The sequence below is a fragment of the Lepisosteus oculatus genome, chromosome 2, assembly GCF_040954835.1.
Source record: "Lepisosteus oculatus isolate fLepOcu1 chromosome 2, fLepOcu1.hap2, whole genome shotgun sequence".
Classification (NCBI taxonomy): domain Eukaryota; kingdom Metazoa; phylum Chordata; class Actinopteri; order Semionotiformes; family Lepisosteidae; genus Lepisosteus; species Lepisosteus oculatus.
Window position 1 is genome coordinate 73,893,507 of NC_090697.1, and position 16,776 is coordinate 73,910,282.

At 37.2% G+C, this 16,776-nt stretch overlaps 1 protein-coding gene across 1 annotated transcript in view; it reads right to left on the reverse strand.

The window, feature by feature from the left end:
- Positions 1-16,776, reverse strand: part of gfra2b (GDNF family receptor alpha 2b) — a 108,889-nt gene that overhangs the window by 11,213 nt on the left and 80,900 nt on the right. Inside the window, exons 6-8 of the mRNA XM_015341258.2 lie at positions 12,919-13,028; positions 11,932-12,072; positions 8,820-9,001 (exon numbers count right to left, since the gene is read on the reverse strand). Of these exons, the coding sequence (XP_015196744.2) occupies positions 8,820-9,001; positions 11,932-12,072; positions 12,919-13,028 (433 nt within the window). The remainder of the gene's footprint in view (positions 1-8,819; positions 9,002-11,931; positions 12,073-12,918; positions 13,029-16,776) is intronic.

Sequence of the window (16,776 nt, forward strand, 5' to 3'; positions counted from 1 at the left end):
AAATTAGCTTGTAGTCTATTAATGTGATTTTTGACAGTGGGTGTATTTATATAACCAATTGTGAAAGTGTAATGAGAAAGCCATTAATCCTACTATGCACAACCTACCGAAAACCTTACCTTTAAATTAAACTTCAGGAAAAGTTTAAGAAAAGTAAATATCCTTCTTCTGAAAACGGCTTACTTCATTTTCTAAATTAATTTTGTCCATTTCAAAACAAAAAGAAAGAGTTTGTGATCCAGATATTCAAAATCTTCAACAGCACTGACAGAGTAAACCCAATGGACTTCTTCAGAAGCAACAGCGAAGGCCATGAGTACCTTGGCTTCCTTCAAGAAATGGCTGGATTAGATCCTCAGATATATGAGCACCTAATTACCAACTCAGTTGCTGGTAAAATTCTAATAAGGATGAAACAACCTGAAGAATAAAGAGATAGCGTGCTTAGTATTTTCACTTTAACTAACTGGCTGAAGACACGACAGTGCTGGACAAGGATCGGAGCCCTCACCCCCCTGGTCATTGAGAAGGTACGAACCAGGGAGAACTGCTGCCACAATGATGTTGGGGTGGAGGGAGATGTGGTTGACAGGATGCATGGTGTGTGATGATCAGCCCGTGAGCTTTTGGAGTTTAGGAGCTCAGAAATGGACACATGACATTACAATTTGACCTTCGATAACACCATTAAATAATGAGTTAGAATGTTTTTTTAATGTTCCTTATGTCCCTGTTTTCCTATTTCTGGTTTTCAGATAACTGCTTTCCCTCAGTTGTTGTCCAAAAATATATTCAAAGCAGCGCCGTAAAGAGTTGATCAAGGGTATGGTGGTGGATCTACGTACTGTAGACTAGAGTAAAAGCTGCCAGAGACACTGTTTTCCCACTTTTTGGCTTTCATTTGACTGATTTGTCAGTTTGATCTTGTCCTTCGAATACATTTGCGCAACACATCTGAGAAGAATCATTCCTGGCATATTTTTCACATTTTGTCTAGACGGCTGCTTTACAAGAGCTTTCATAATCAATACCTTGTCACAGAAATTATAAGAATAAGCTTGTAACAAATTCTCAGTGTCAAATTCTTTTATGCCATTTCAAGAGTGCTCTTCTGTTTTATTTAACACCAAGATGTGTACCTTAAAAGTGGTATCGCTTTTAAGTAAACATTAAAAAAGTAATTGTGCTGTGCTGCATCCCATTGCCTCATTACCAGTTTCATCCGAACAAAGGATATTTAGTTTCTTATTCCCAGGAGAATCCCATACAGTTTTGTCTTCTATAAGACACAAGGGGGGATGAAACTGCAGAACAAATAAGGAAAAAACATAAAGTAAAAATACAGAGGAAAAAGTGTGCAGATGGCCAAAAATAACTTCTGCATTTGCCCCGGAATATCATATTTTTTTTAAACACAATTCTAAAATGCTCTTTTTTATTCTGGAGTTTGGTCCGGTCACAAAGCTTTAAAAACAGAAACGGAAAGAAGAAAAAAAAAACTTTCACTAAGAATTCTGAGACTGTACGTCAGTATCGATTTGGAGCTTTGTGGCTCTGACGCAGAATTGAAATGCTTAATTTATTGTAAAAATGGTAATTAGAAAACATAGGACATGTAATTACTCAACCATGCAGTTTATAATTAGAGTTTGCCCATGGGTGACATTGCGGGGCTTGTCTTATTCACCAGATTAATGCATGGCAATTAAAATGTGTCAAACAGGTGCCTGTTAGATTTACTGAAGGAGGCAGAGTATATATTCTTATCCATGCCAGTACAAACCCAGTCATGTACACATCTCAATTACATCCCTTGTAACAGAGTCTCTCCCTCGCTTAGAACGCCACCTACCAAATTATATTTCTCCGAATGCACAGGTACAGTACATACTGAGCATCCATTGTGCTTTTGTTTTGTGCACCTGTCTGTCTCTGGTTAGAGAGAACAAACAACTCATTCACTTCTTCTGATTTCCATCTTCAGGTTGCAGGAGCAGAAAAGGGTCTTAAAAACAGCTGCCTTCAAATCAAAGCCAGCATGTCCAGTTTTAAATCATTCAAATTTTTAAAAAGCTGGCTTCCTAAATATAATGTGCCAATTTTTATTTTAATCTCATTTTCAAATATACCCCATGTTTGCAAAAGACACTTTTGAGATTGATTTCTTAAGCAAGACAGCTGATTAGCGGAGGGACAGCTACACCTGTTAGTCGATTTGTCTGCATCCACTGCTTACAGTGGCTTCTACAGGAATTGAACGCCCCTGACAGCAACTCGAATTGATCCTGAGACACATCCAACTGTATCCTTCCTCCTCACTCTCACTCCCCGATTCTTGTGCTGGGTATAAATGGAAGGATGAGATACATTAACGCCTCTGGAGCTGCGTCAACATTCAATTCCCACACATCAGTGCCTCTGTTAATTAATTGGCTCTTAGTTGCCTTTTTGTTTGCTGTTTTTCATTTTAAAGAACTCATCGCTTTTCCAGCTACTGGCACTTTACCAATCTGGATCAGCTGCCTGATAATTAAAGGTGTTAATATAATATGTACACAAAACTTTTTTAGGAGATCTTTCTATCAAATAATATTAGCTCTTCCTCATCTTGAAAAGCTCAAAACAGGCTCAGAGCTTGAATAATAATTTTGTTTGTATGACTGATCTGATCATTCCCAATTTTAGAAAACATGCAATAACGATTACACTTCTGCTGTTCGTTTATTGTCAGTGCGCACACATCTGCAAATACAGCAGCTACAACCTTCAACAAAGGCAGAGATGAACAACTACTGTATGGACTGACACACAGTGGGCTGGATTGATTGTGATAAGAAATATATGATAAGCAGAACTCAAAGAGAGGTTCCAGAAGCAGATCATGTTGACCCATGTCAAATGTGCCAATATGTTTTTTCTTAGGCAAAATCTGACCAGGGGCTCTGGTTCTAAAGTATCTGAATTCCATCAGTTAATAAATATTTTTTTAACAACCTTCTGCTTAACCAATGGAACATTCTTAGAGACTGTCAGAGTCGCAACAAGACAAGTCAACTTAATATTAATTAATGCTTTAAGTCCCACTTAAAGCCTAGTCAGAAATGGATCCACTGCCATTAATTATGCAGCCTCTTCATCTAAGATGACATCTACATCAGCTGGTTTTCTCAATCCACATTTTAAAATTAATATATTTCTTAAAAAGGTACCTTAATTGAAAACATTTATTCGATTTTTACCTTATTATTTTTTGTCCTTAATGTATTAAGGGAACTGAAGGTTCTTCAGTCCTCAATATATATTTATATAAAATCCCTTCATGTAGCAAAACACATTTCAGTGATACTCAGAACAGACATTTAGGGATCTTATTGGTTACATGCAGTTGAAGTATGATGTTTCATGCAGTGTAAAGGTGGTGGCATCTAAAAGGAGGAGATGCCAATTCTTGACGTCATCACAGTCGCTTAAAGGGAATGTGAATCAAGATTTTATAGATAGAAGAGGAAAAAAAACATGTTACTGTACATTACTGATTGGGTGCAGGGGGTATTTACATTAAACGTAACACTGTGATTAAATCAAAATGTTTAACTTTTATTAATGACAAATAAGGAAAAATATGAATCAGGACATATTCCACTACCAATACATCTCCTGAATAAGCAATGAAAAAATATTTTTCCCCAATCATAATTATCTAAATTAGATCTTGGCTATTTTTCAATCCACAACCTCATATTTTGATTGCTATTTAGTTTATAATCTGCAGTTTTTTCTGTAATCTGCAGTTCACATGCATACAGTAGCTTCAGAAAATCCTCCTTCATTCTCGAATCCTCAACAGCGATGCTGAGCCCATGAAAAAATGCAGTTTCTGTAAGTGTACTACAGTAAGGTAGTGTAAACCAACTTCAATGATTTTTTACAATTACATTTTATTTTTTATCAAAAATTGTTGTAAGTTTATTCAAAATAAACCTGCGACTTCTCAAGGTCAAGTGTTCTTAAAAAGGGCACCTATGAACAATTAATAAGTGAATGGTGATAAATATTGTTATGAATTCATTATTGTTACCAGGTCGGGACTATAGCAAAGTTTAGCTACGTTTGCATTTTGCAGCTAGAAGTCTTAGAACAAAGGGTATTGTTTTGGAGTGTTAATTGTATAGAGAAAAAGAAGTGACGTACCTAAAAATAAGTTTATTAAATGGGAGAATTCTGTGTCATTGCAAGCACATTATACTGACTCTATTACTCATGAACTCCTCTCCATGGCAACTACTGGAAACATAAATCGAAAACACTGTTGTTCTAATATGGCCAAAAATCCTACAGCACTGAGAGCATAACTGTTTCTGTCTGGCACGTTGTTTGCTAAAAGGCAGGAAAACACAGAGTAAGACACAGAAGATTACAAGGTGTTTCTAATGATTTACTCTAGAAAGTCATTAAGCGCCAAAACCAAGAATGGACATGACTGACCATCGCTACTGTAGGAAGACCTTGGGCCAGCTTCCACAGGAAGGGACCACAACATAAAAACAGGGGAGACAGAGAGACAGAAGGGAGAAACAGGCTGAGAGAAAAAGAAACATCACCATCCATTACCCCCAAAGCTTGAGCTGTGCAAGAAATCCGTCTTCTGATCGGTCTTGGAGACCAGATTCTGGCTAGGTAATCTGAACATCATTATTGAGAGCATGACTTTTAATTCATTTTAGGAAATCCTGATTTCCTCTCTTGTGGTTGAAAAATGTTCTCTCCTAGGTTGGTGATGCACTGTTAGAATTGTTAGGGATAATGATTTCCATTCACTTTTGAGCATCTTTGTTGAAAGAAGAGACATTTGGTTCTGAATAGGATCCATTTTTCTTAGAATGCAGAACAGTCTCTTTGGCCTGTTAAGGAGTTTGGTTATGTACTGTATCTGGAATACAGGGGCAGAATTCTGGATTTCCTAGACCCATAGTAATTAGAATTCTAGAACGCATAGATTGTCCATAAAGTGTGAAGTTTTGTATATAATTTTATATTGTTGTGGTATTTTACTGTTTGTTTTCCAAAGAGTAAAATCATTCACCATTTTTTATGTTTGCTGAACATTATGTCCTTATGTTATGTTCTTTCTACTATTTTGTAACACATTTATTTCTTTATCCCTGTAACGTGTTTTCTAGAGCAGCTTGTTGCTCAATTAAAAAATGCAATTCATGCACAAAATGGTACAGACAGTATTCAGTTTCACTTAAATTCAATTAAATTGTGACTGGTCAGAAAATCCTAATGTACAGCTAGTAAATTGATTTTCCTAAGAGTTTATACCTCAGCAATAACAATACATGTAACTATGAGAACTATTGTATTATAGATACAAATATAGTTTGGTTAGCTATATGGCCTCTATACAGTACGGAGATCAATCTAAGATTAAACATTTTACGTTTTGAAACTGCGTTTATAGTAGACTTAAGAGTATAAAATAATATAAAGGCAAAACTAGAGTTCATCTGAATGTACTACAGTTCTTTTCCTGTTGATGTTGACATTTGCTGCTCATCTTCAGGATGTGAATGTCCTATTTTAGGGTCAAGTTTCCATGTAGACACAGATTGATCGACTAAACCCAATTCAGCAGCTATTTTCAGTGTTTCACCATCTAGAATCTGTGAGACATGAAAGTATTATAAAAACAAGCTCACAGGCAACCTACAGTTAAAGTTAATTGTACACAATTTTACTTTCCAAGGGAGAAAATTTCATAACATTACTTGTTAACTTTTTTGTTGTGGGTAAAAACAAAATATTTTGTTCATATAATTAGGAACATCGAGTTTACTTTCTAAGTCAAAGTTTTTGATTCATGAGATTGACTGTGAAAGCCACATACAGTAGGTAGCTTGTCTGATGTTTTACAAAATATTTGACTAAAGAAAACTGATGAAGGTAATAGAACTTTGTAAAGAGAGAAGAAACAGGTTTATTCCATGCTGAAAAGACAAGGGAAAACACAACGTTTCGGCTGTGAAGCCTTCTTCTTCCCTCACGCCTGACGAAGGCTTCACAGTCGAAATGCTGCGTTTTCTCTCGTCTTTTCAGCATGGAATAAACCTATTACTTGTTCCTTTGCAGACTACGCATGCTGACGCAGCTACCCACCTGAACTACTTTGTAAAGAGAGTAAGAGTTTTTATCCTATTTATTAATGAATAATAAATTTCCTATATTAATTGCATAGTATAATTATTACTGTAATTGTTATACATTTTCCGCTTTATTAGCCTAGCAGTTGCTGTTATCCATTGTAACTTAGACATGCAAAACTAAATCATAGCTTTCAGGAGATACAAGCTCCAAAAAGTATTAAATAAATGAAGATTTAATCTCTTTGCTTGAAGGATGACAGGCTGGCAATGTGGACATGGTAGTTAGATCTCCACTATAAACCAAGCCAAAGGGCTTCCTGCATCGAGGGTGATAGTGGGATTGGTGGATGGCCATACTTGCTGGCACACTGCCACATGAACAAAAGATGTTGTGAACAAAAGATGAATTTGAGATAAAATTATTGTCAGGAGCTGGGGGCTGTCTTTATCCTGAATATACTGTATGTAATGGACTCCAGTTAAGGAGATACAGACAAAACCCAACAAGTAAATGAATGAAAAATTAGGGCATCTGCCACACAGAGATGTACAGTACTGTACATAACTGAATAGCGTTAGGCTGGCCAGGTGTAGTTTTCTTTCTTTTGCAAAGCGATAAATCATTTTTTGTGGTATGTGTGCTGGTCCTGTATTGTAATAACCATAATACACTGAGTAAAACTAATGCGCAGTTTATATAACCTCTTCCCTCTTTCCCACATGGTTAAGGAGAAGTGCTTTGTCAAATGTAAGGAGAAGACCTTGCATCTACTGTACAATTCCGCTTTCTTCACGCAACTAGGTGCATGTAGCTGTAGATGCATGGTTCTCAGTGCAAGTTTACCTTAGATGGTTTCTCTTTTTTCCCAGCACCGTGTTTTGTGTGAGCATCCTCACTCTTCTTCCTGTGAAAATACTGCTAGCTGCAAGTCAAACTTCATGCTGTTTGGAGTGTTTTTAGTTTTAGACTAACACGTACTTTATATTGAGAGCCCTTAGCTCTCCCTAGATTATGTTGAATTATATTACTATCTCATCAACATTTCATTAACTTTCAAGGTTAATGAAACCAGGTGTTACTCCAGATCACTTTCAGAAATGTTCTGTTATGCTTTTGGGACAATAATAAGCCTAATCCCCTTATATAACGGTTCTATGAAAAATTCCAAACTACTCAGTAATAAAAATAATACACTATTGATCTACAGTGAGAATGGGTGCGTATTATAAATTCTGTTTCCTGTTATGATCTCAAAAATGTACAACTCACAGAAGAAATCAGAAGGTGAAAGACATTTATGCTCCAAGCCACTTTTTTAGATTAGACTACGAAGAACATGAAGGGCACTACAAAGGTAAAAGGGAGGACGGACTCTTACTATGAAGAATAAGGCTTTCTTTCAATTTGGATGGGATATCGGCCACAGGCAAATTTCTGATTGCAATTTGAAAGGAGAGCTTTATTATAAATTATTTAAAACTAATCAAACATTGTGAGGTACTTTGGCAAACAAATGTTAAGCACAGAAATGAAACTCTGGTGCCAGATGTTGGAGTCCAAAAGTAAAGGCAGCTGGCCTCGTGTTTTGCCCTGCCATTTTGGTGAGGGCAGATATACAATCAATTAAGCCATCATGGAGCAATATGTCAGATCTAGATATTATGCTTTTAAATATTGAAGCATTGTGTAGAACTATAAAATTGGGGAATGCACTGCATACAAAAGACACATTACTTCTCAAAAAACATTGTATTATCAAAAGACTGTGCCATCGCCCCGTGCCATGCACTGCTCTGCAGAAGTCTTAGACATCCTGGGCATAATCCGAAATTTTAATACATGCATGTAATGAGCAGATCCTTACTGGTTATGGAGTCAGGAGGCACTATGTCTGCTCCATGTCGGAAAGCTTAAACCAGAAGCCACAGTATAACCCCTGTATGGCCTAATTTACTGTATGTGACAAAATTCCAAAGCAGGTTTTGTGTTACTGAAGCATTAAAAATTGAACAATCCTTAATCATGCGAGAACATGTTCATGTCCTGCAGTGCTTGCCAGGTGGGAAGACAGAATGATTTAGAGTTTGACGTCTGGTAAGAGCATTGATGTCTTGATGAACTTGTGCTTGGAGCCACTGGTCATCCAATCCAATCAACTGAGTAGGGTTCTTTTCAGTGGTTATTTAGAGTTTATCTGAATTTTGCTGACTGATTTCAATGGGCAAGTTGTTGAAACTACTTAAGCTGGTTCATAAAACCACAGGCAGCAATGGAAGATGGTACCATTGGGTGGCAGGATGGCTGTCAGGATGAAAGGTGAAGGATACCAGGCTGTGAGCAGGAATGGGCATAATGCTGGGAAGCCACTGGAGAGTAAGGAGAGTGGCACGCTAACAGACTGGTGAGCACAGAAACACTCAAGTCTGAATGTGGGAAAGGAAAGTCTGTATTTATCCTGTACGGAGCAGATGTGTGGTTGAAACTGAGGTCTGTCCTCTTCCCAAACATTTTGTATGAAGTAAATTGTTCTTACTTTTTAATTGGAGTCTTTTTTAACTCCAATTAATGCGTCAAAGCTCCGTTTTACAAGTAAATCATACATGACCGTTTTTTATTTCTTTAAAACCTTACATTGAGATACCCGTAGCTGCTGCTACATAAAGTAGCCTTACCAGGAGGTTGGCTCCTGTTGACGAGACACACATGTTGTATCCGGGCGTACTGAGGGTCACCAAGGGCTCGGTGAATCTTTCCGTCTCAGCTTTCGTTTTCACCGACGGAATCGCTGGCAGAGACGGGGTCCTGGCTATCGAGTTGGCGTCTGTTCCGTTACCAAATGCTTGGATGGCATTTTCTGAAGGGACGAGGAGACTATGTTAGCAAGTGACATGTGAAGAATGAACATAGAAAATTTGACTCTCGAGAGTCAACATTTTGACTTCCTTTCTTGCCTTTCATGACATGTGCGACAGCCTGTATAATGTACTGTATTTACTTGATTTCTGTCTGATTATTACATTTAGTTAAAGCAGTGTCAACCTCTAGTGGTTGGAGAGGGTGGTTTTTTTTATGTGTGGTACCTTAGTTGTTTTGTTCCAAACTCTGTTTTAGCTGTTCTTGACAGAAGGAAGTTGATGTAACACACATGTCAACACAGACCTGAAGCAAATTGTAGTAAGCCATGAGAGCATTCTGTTACTGTCCTGCTGGTACTAGCCATCAATCTGGAAACACCAGCTATGTGCTACATGCTTCCTGTCTTATTAGGATCACCATTGCAGAACATGTGTTCACTTATTTGAGATGCACATTTTGCTTGATTTCTTTCTCCCTGCCTTGGGTCCATGAGCAATCAAATCACAGCAAATTATTTTCTCCAAAATGAAAATATAATTCATCTTTCATCTAAACAAGGTTAAAAAATACAGCTGCATCCGGTGAGATACAGGTTAATGGAATATCAATCGTTTTTTATGATTCAAATGCCTTCGTAATGAGGCATTATTGAAGGAATATTGGAGAGTGACAGACCTTAATGTGGTGAGTAATTAGTTTCTTTCTCTTATTGTTCTTCAGTTTGGTTCAAATGCATCAGCAATGCGATTATTAGACTATAAATCAACTTTTCATGTATTTTGTTGTAGGGAATATTGTAAAATAAACATGGCTTAATGCTTAATGCCATTTACATTAATTGTTATATTATAGTTATGTTGTATATTAAGAACTACCTGCAAAGAAGTCAGTTATTATTTGCTAATACAAATGATGTGTTAGCAAGTAATAACTGACTTAATAATTTATATACAGGTTTGATTTTAATCATTATGAAATGCAAATATTGTAGATTCTGTTTTTTTGGTTAGAAAAGCCCATCAAAAGGTCAATAACGGAAGCTAGACTTGGATAAATTATACATTACACGATTTTCATTTTATAATTCACTGTATACTTATATAATGACAGCAATAACATCAAATGTTAACTAAACAGATTCTTATTATTTTTTATCTTGTGTCTTTGCTCACACTGGGATGTAATATAAAATTACACAGCTTGCAGCTACAGTATATGTAAATACTACAGATAAGGCCCCCATAGACTTGCAGCCTATTAAAAGTAAAAAACAAGGGAACGGTAGCGATCAGCATTTCTGCTGAAAAAGCCTTTCAGCCTGGTCACTCACTTATTGACAACAGAGCAGCACCTGGTAGATATTTATGGTTTACATCCCCAGAGCATATTTTGTTCTCCAGCCCATGATGCCATTAGCACGAAAAGAAGAAGTGCTCTCTACTTGCTTTTAAAAATGAAAATTAATAAATGCACAAGGTCAACATAACATGCAAGACAGTGAAAGATACCACTATAAAAATACTGGAATGGACATTTTCCAGCAGACTAAAACTCTGATAAAGCATTGTCTGGGAAACAGAGCTGTGGGCTAACTCTTGTATTATATTCCACATTTGGATGTGGCAAAATAAAAATGTGCAGTTCATTTGCATCTGCAGGGTAGTTTACATCAAATCTGCCACTTCAGAATATTTACTAATGACAGGAGTCTATGGGGCCTCTCTGGTTCCAGAATCTCATTTAGCCTTTTCTTGAAAGCCAGGATATTGGTTTTAACAACATGGCTGAGTAACTTGTTCCACATTCCCACCACCATAAGTTTTTAAACTATCGGACACCTAACATATTAGACCTTTGGAAGCTGTGTGAAGATTCAGTGGGTTATACAGATTGTAGAACTGTAGCTGATCACTTAGTAAGTTCCAAAACCTGTTGGTGTAGAGAGCCAGTTAATTCCTTAAACTCAACCTCCTCTTTGAAAGTAAAATGTCGTTTGCAGTTTATTATTTTAATTCACTGCTAATTAAAATACCAGAACGTCAGAAAGGTAACAGAGGAGGTCAAACTCTCAAAAGCGTCATCATTCCCTCTGGCTTGATATTTTGGTACGTACCAGATCCTGGAAAGAAGCCCAAAACTACAAAACCACCATGAGACCCTCCCCCACTGGAAAGGGACAATTTAAAGTAGCCGATAAAATTGCACCTATCCTTGGAAAGTCGAGAAGAACTGTGGAATCCAGTGAAGATCCACACACATAGGAAGAACATGCAAACTCCACACAGACAGCTACCCCATGCTGGAAATAAAAGCAGGATCCTTATGCTGGGAGGCTGTATTACTAACAACTCTGCCACTGTATTGCCCTGAACATGAGGCTCTTGCTGATTTATAATTTAATGAGTACTATAAATGCACACACACAAACATATATATATGAAAGACAAAGCTATTATAATTCTTATTATTTTTCAATACAACTTGGTATCTTACAGTTGCGGCTGAGGCCGTAAATTGTCCATAGTGCCAGCAGACAGGAGTTCATAAATAATAATAATATAGCTTTCACTGGGGTCTGCTGTAATTTGTCTTACACATGCAGCAACAAAAACTGAAATATCATATTCTAATTGCTCTAAAACACCTTAGGAATGATGGAAAATGTATAGACCACTGGATTTTTATAGTGCTACTGTCGCTCTTCATTCTGTTGCAGAACAATCCCCCAAAAGAGCCAATTTCTATAGCAGTACACAACATGGCATGTTTTCAGTGCAGAATAAAACTTGATGTCATGCTCAGCACTAAGTGCAAAATACAATTTTTTAATCTGAATCACCCTTGCGTGATTCCTAAACGTAATGGAATACAGTGAAATTGCTCCTTTGTCCCACACGCTCCTGCATTATTCTTCAAGAGAACACTTACTTAGACAGGTGTTTTCCGTGAAATCCTTCAGGAATTTCTCGCACTCGTCCTCCATGTTCCCACTACTGCGGCAGGTGCACCAGGGAGAGATGGTGATGTCGGTATAGCTCGCGTCAACGTAGTTTGGGGTCATATCAGATCCTGCCATGAACACACAGACACACGGCACTCACAATTCAGACACTGCACAGTAATGAAAGTGCAGTGTTTACCACTGACTGATTCTGTCTCAGTTGAGTGCTCATGCAGTGGATGGTCTCCTGCATGCTTCTGAAGCTGTGAGTGAACCTCTGTCTTTATTGTTGCTTGTGTATAAAGAACCTGACCCTGGGTTTGAGCTTAATTACCATTTTCTTTCTTTAAAGGAACTTGATGCAGACTTCTTCACCCAAAGATTTGTGTGACTATGGAATAAGAAACCAGGTTGTTGAAGCCAGTACCCAAATCCTTAACTACAGTACAAACTTCCAATCAGGTTAGATGCACAGAATAGCCTCTTATGTTTGTATGTTCTTATGAACATGAAGCTTGATCCTTCCCCTACATCTGACGAACAAGCTTTACAACTGTTTTTCTCATTTTGTCACATATGTAGTTTGTACAGGGTTCGCCACATTTGTCTTTAAAATCCGGCATTCTGAAATCTTGTGAAAGTGTTTCCTATTATAAATAAATAAAAGAATGTAGATTTGCATTATTTTATGTATTTACAATAGGGGTTTAAGAGTTGCACCATGTTGCAGCCTCTACTGGTTCTGTTGTACCATGGTGTGGAATTGTAACTGGAACACGTTTGAGCTTTAATTTGTTTAATACCGAAACAGCTGAGCAGCACAAAGATAACCTGATGGAAGAAAAGCTGTAATATATTCAAAGTACCACGATGCTCAGAAAGAGGTGTAGGGGAGTGATGGAGAAATGGAATTCTCGGATTGCTGGGTAGAGAGGTAGGGAAAGCAGTGACTCGTAATGATGTAAGGTACTCACCAATGAGTCCGGCATAGGAAGCAAGACATGCCTGGCAGTTGTCATTGGGACAGCTGGTAATGGAATGTGGAGTTACCCGGCAGTTTGCGTGAAAATCGGCCAGTCGTGATCTGGGCACAAACAGAGAGACCACCATCAGATTTGCACGGCTGGTGTGTTGTTTCTTTAATCTGACACTTTAGAAAACAAAATAATAATAAAGGGGTATACCGCGTGTCCCTTTACAATTTTGAATTTGTTTTATTTTATATGCATTTATTTCATCCTACCGTTACCTTCTCTACTTGAATATCTGATTAGCAATTTTTGCAATGAAAGACTGTCAGTTTTCATTATAAGTAAAGTACATGATACTGCATATTATGTCGAAATTATCATTCCTTAAAATAAAAAATTGAATTAAATTTGGACCTTTTTCACACTGCAGAATCCTGATTTCCATCTAACCTGAGACTCTGAAAGAAGTGAGAAATACTAATGTTCAGACTCCTGCATGGCTCACACCCAGGTGCTTAATCAAAAACTAAGAAATCCCTGATTTTTGCCTATTTGTCAAGCAGCCAGTGAGAACTATACCAGCTCTCTTTGCTTACTGTGTACTGGGTGCAGTACAGAACGATTCCCACAGCAAGGCTTTTTCTCACGTCTTACAGAGAAGTCAGAGCACTGGTGTTTACTTCAGGTACACCAAACATCCTTATCTGAACAGCACTCAGGGTTTATGTTTTTACAGAGTATTAAGAAATAAAAAATCTGAAAGTCTAAACTGCAATTTTACCAGTTTAGATGAAAAGACAGCCCTGCTTTTATTTAGCGGGATATTTTTTGACCACAAGCAGTCACGTCTTCAGTGTTATCCCATACATAGCCCTTCCTTCAGCAGTGTCTCTTGTACTGGGAACTGGTTTGGATTTTGTGGTCTAGAGGGAAGTCATATTTAAGAGTTCACCAGCACTGCTTCCAGCAGCAATCTGTTTTTCCTTCCAAGTCCCCCATCCAGTACAGAGTCAATATACATGTAGCCTTACTGAGCATCTGAAACATTATAGATTATACAGGTGGTGCACACTCAGTACAGTTTTATACTTATAATGCAAATAATCACTTAAAAGCATCAGAGCAAATCCTTAGCACATTTCAGCTTGGTGGCAAAAGTTAAAGATTATGGACACAACGTCTTTCTTTCATGTTATGGCAGGAATAAAGACAGGCAATAAATCCTTCCCCAATTTATCTCTCAGAGACAGCTTCTTTTCTAACAGAACTGAATGCCTAAACTGAATAAAGAGCCATATGTTCCTAACCCTGAATATCTGAGGTTAGAGCCAGTATGTTTATTAATCAGTATAACACCATGCTTTCATGTAAGCCTTTGCAAACACCTCTGCAGTCTTCACATACAGATCTATGTTTCAGGCTCCTAGGATAACCTCCATTTTGCCCCTGTGATATGGGCAGAGGAAAGAGGTCATTTAGCCCTTTGTCCTAGCAGATCATCCATTAGTGTGTATTTAATCCAGTCTGCTTGAAATGGGAGGTACAGTTCCCCAGCTAACTTCTATTATACAGTATAATAGCATGAGAGACTTAATTATATGAAAATGGGATGGCTAACCACTTGTGCTTCTCGTGTGAGGGAATGATGAAAGTTGTTTTCACTTTAGCTATGCTGCAAGCAGTAATTTTGATGTGTCAGAATAATTAGAGTTGTACATATTGTTTCTGTGCACACTGCATTGAACATGGCAAGCCTGGCTTTATTTGGGTGATAAAAGCACACAAGAACATCATTTTACATTCCACCGAGAGCTTTTTAGTTTTTCAAACCTGATACAGAACTAGTGTGTTACAGAACGTAAAAGGATAAAAGTAACACATTTCCAGAAAATTCCATAATTTAAACTCAAACACAAACCTAAAAAACTTGTCTTTTCCACACAGGGTGCACTGCTCTTTCCCTTTGGGAGGTTCATTTTTCCATTCTGTTTGGATCTGCTTTGGTAGTCTTTTCTTTTGTGATGACAAATAAACAGAAAGCCTTTTGTCATCACAAAAGAATGTGTTACTTACTGCCAACTAAAATGTGTTAGTTATAAAAGCTCAACTCTTTTTCCAGTCTTTAGGCAATTTAACCATGTATTATTTTTTAATTAATTAAACCATATAAACATATGCTTCAGTGCTGCTATAGTACAAAGCAACCATGCAGAATTAATGTTTCAATATTTTGCTATCATAAATTTAATAGCAAACCTTTAGCTAAAAAGGTACTGTAGGTAATTACAACCCAAATGCACTAATTGTGACAGCACATCTTGGATGATTACTCTAATCCTTTAGAAAGGAACTAGAATTGCAATGATGAGTCCTGAATGCTCTGTTTACATGATCTACTAGATTAAATGCCCAAGACAAATTTATGAAATAATTTAGCTTTGACTTTTGAAATGAAAAACAGTATTTTTAAAATAGATAACAACATATCAGTGCTTTGAACATATTTTCTTTTACATTATTTCTAAATCTTCAAAAATTTCACCTGTAGCAGGGCCATCAATGTCCTTCATTATTAGAGAATTAATTTTTAAGTGGCCAATAGCTGATTACTTAATCTTTTTGGATTCACTGAACTCTCCTACCTCGCAACTGGAAATTTCAAACGGAATTGTATGAAAGTTGCTTCGTTCTAATTTACCCTGTCCTCCATGTCAAAGATCATTGTATGCCCTGAGATCACAACACACAGATCGCCTGGCGCTCTGTTTCTCCAGAAGGCAGAGTAAGGCACTGTACAGTATATGCCTGGGAGGTCAGATCTTTTGAAGAGAATGTGGTGGAACTGTAGTGCCAGGGATGTCCATGCATTTAGAATTACTCAGGATTTTGCATAAGAAAGAGAACTGACAGCACTGTGGCTTTCTGAAGTTTACATGAAAGGGACTCAGGTTCTTAAAGGTTACTCTTTCGGGGATATCAGCACTGTGAATTATCATTGAAGTGAAAATACATTCCTTAGGTGTCTTTATTACACTCTTTTCTTGCTGCATATCAAATGCTCTTATTGTAACATGAACAATTTATAGTTCATAGGATTCCAAAATAGGAGGGTTAGTCAACAGTGAAGAAGTTGTAAAGGAAGTTTATAGTAGCTGGAATTCATGACTAGACAAACCCCTGGCTGAGCACATTTCACACAAACCAGTATAGAAAATAACAATTAATATCAATATTAACCAATATTGATATCAATATTAACTACAGATGTAGGTCTCTATGTTGATACACAATTTTTATATTTAACAGTGGGTAATGAAGAATGTAAGGTATATAGTAATACAGAAGTAAGACCTCATTTAGAGTATTGTGTATAACCTTGGTCACTATGTTACAGAATAGATGTTGCAGCTCTGGAATCAATCCAGAGAAGAGCAACCAGATATATTCCTGAGCTCAAACATTCCTTACTCCTAGCCTACACTAGGTTAGGTCTTAAGACATTAATTAAATCATTTTAGCCTTGAGCAGAGTAGGCTACAAGGAGATCTGGTCCAAATACTGTATATTCTAAAATCTCAGCATTTTCAAAGTCGACTCCATGGATGTTTTCAGACACCAGTGTGAAACATGAACCAGAGGACACACCTGGAAACTACGTGGAAGAGAAAGTGCATTTAAAATGGAGATTATCTATTAAGCCAGTACCCTGAAGACTCAAGAAAAATAGGACAGAGACCCACAGATAAATTATCTATGAGCAACCAAACAAGATAATGAGTCATATGAATTAATTTCATTTGCATCCTATCTCATGTAAACAGTTAGGCAATGGCACAAATACATTTGTTCAAAATGTTATCA